At 37.9% G+C, this 1463-nt stretch overlaps 1 protein-coding gene across 1 annotated transcript in view; it reads right to left on the bottom strand.

Moving 5' to 3' along the window:
• The window catches only part of SLC35B4 (solute carrier family 35 (UDP-xylose/UDP-N-acetylglucosamine transporter), member B4), a 24200-nt gene that overhangs the window by 8278 nt on the left and 14459 nt on the right, over positions 1 to 1463 (bottom strand). Inside the window, exons 5-6 of the mRNA XM_008592025.1 lie at positions 1230 to 1311; positions 944 to 1004 (exon numbers count right to left, since the gene is read on the bottom strand). Of these exons, the coding sequence (XP_008590247.1) occupies positions 944 to 1004; positions 1230 to 1311 (143 nt within the window). The remainder of the gene's footprint in view (positions 1 to 943; positions 1005 to 1229; positions 1312 to 1463) is intronic.

The following is a 1463-nucleotide window of genomic DNA, read 5'->3' as shown; positions in this document are numbered from 1 at the left end:
CTCAGCAGCAATGAGAATAATCATTTATTATCTTGCCAATATGATAGGCCAAAAATAACAAAGTATTACATTTTGGTTACTATTTGCATTTCTTTGATTACTAGAATAGTGAAGCTGAACATAAAATTATTGGATGTTAATTTTTCCCATGAATTGTATGTTCATGTCCTTCGCAAATTTTGCTCATTGGATAAAGTATTTTTCTAATAGCTCATAAAGATCTTTTTATGTTAAGAACAGCAATCTAAAGGGACAAAGTTCAAAGCCAAGAAGCCAGGAAAACATAGGTCTTTCATTGCTATTTCTCTTCCACTTCGTCCATCTCAATCTGTTGTTATCACTGAAAGCACCTGGAAAGAGTTTCACCTCCATATCAGACAACGTGAGAACAAAGCTCTACAGGGGTTGTCTAATTAATTCCACAAAAAGACATTTGTATTTTTAAAAGTTCCCCAGGAGATTGTGATGATCAGTCAGGTTTGGGAACACTGCCATGTGGAACAGCTAACCTATGAAGAAAATAAACCTAAGATGTAGAAATGGGTCCCTTGAAAATGAGTCGATTGCTCTAATGTGCCCTTCTTTTACAGAAGCTTCAACTAGTAGACAGATCATGCAGAAATGAATGGCACTCCAGGCACTGCTCTCAGAGTGCGATGGGCAAACAGACACACACTTGTCTCTCTATACCAGTGGCAACCAAGAAAACATGGATCCAGATTGTAGAACATACTGCCATGTTCATGCCAACACAAACAAGGACCTTTTCTTTTTATCATTTCTTGGACACTAAAGTTCAGAGATATATGATCCCAGGTGCCCTTCTCTTCCATGGCATAATTCGTTTAGCTGAAGCTTCTTGCCGAGAAATATGTCCCTTAGGAGAAAACTCAGCGAACACGACTGCAGAGGCAATTAGCTTTATTGTAATTACTGTACTTGCCTAGTAACCACCATGCAAATGCCTGGAATCCATCATTCTTGCTCAAGCTGGACTGGGAAGTCTATGAAATAAGAAAATACACTAGGTACAGGGACCAGAACTACATGCAAAGTGCCGAGATACAAGGGAAACATTTATGTTATCCATTTCCCCCACTCTTCTCTTTCAGAGACTTGAATCCTTGTGTTACATATGCATTTTAATTTATTTTATTAGTAGTAATTGCCTGGTAATTGGGCCCCAATGGCAAGTAGTGAATATAAATGATTTGTGAGCTGATTCTTACCACCTGCTTTGCTGACATGAAAGTGCAAATAAATATCCCCACAGACACCAGGGCAATGGAGGTATATTTGTATATACTGTATCTGCAAAAATAAGAATAAAAACACCTTAGGAAAGCACAGATATGAATTTCTAAATGGTATTTACAGTCAGATGGTGCATGAAAGTAAAAACCACTAAATATAACTAAGGGGATCATTTGCTAGCAGAGTCCCTGTAAGTATGTACATGGAGG

This window comes from Galeopterus variegatus, unplaced genomic scaffold, assembly GCF_000696425.1.
Source record: "Galeopterus variegatus unplaced genomic scaffold, G_variegatus-3.0.2 Scaffold7514, whole genome shotgun sequence".
Taxonomy (NCBI): Eukaryota; Metazoa; Chordata; class Mammalia; order Dermoptera; family Cynocephalidae; genus Galeopterus; species Galeopterus variegatus.
This window is presented reverse-complemented; position numbering and strand designations above follow the sequence as displayed.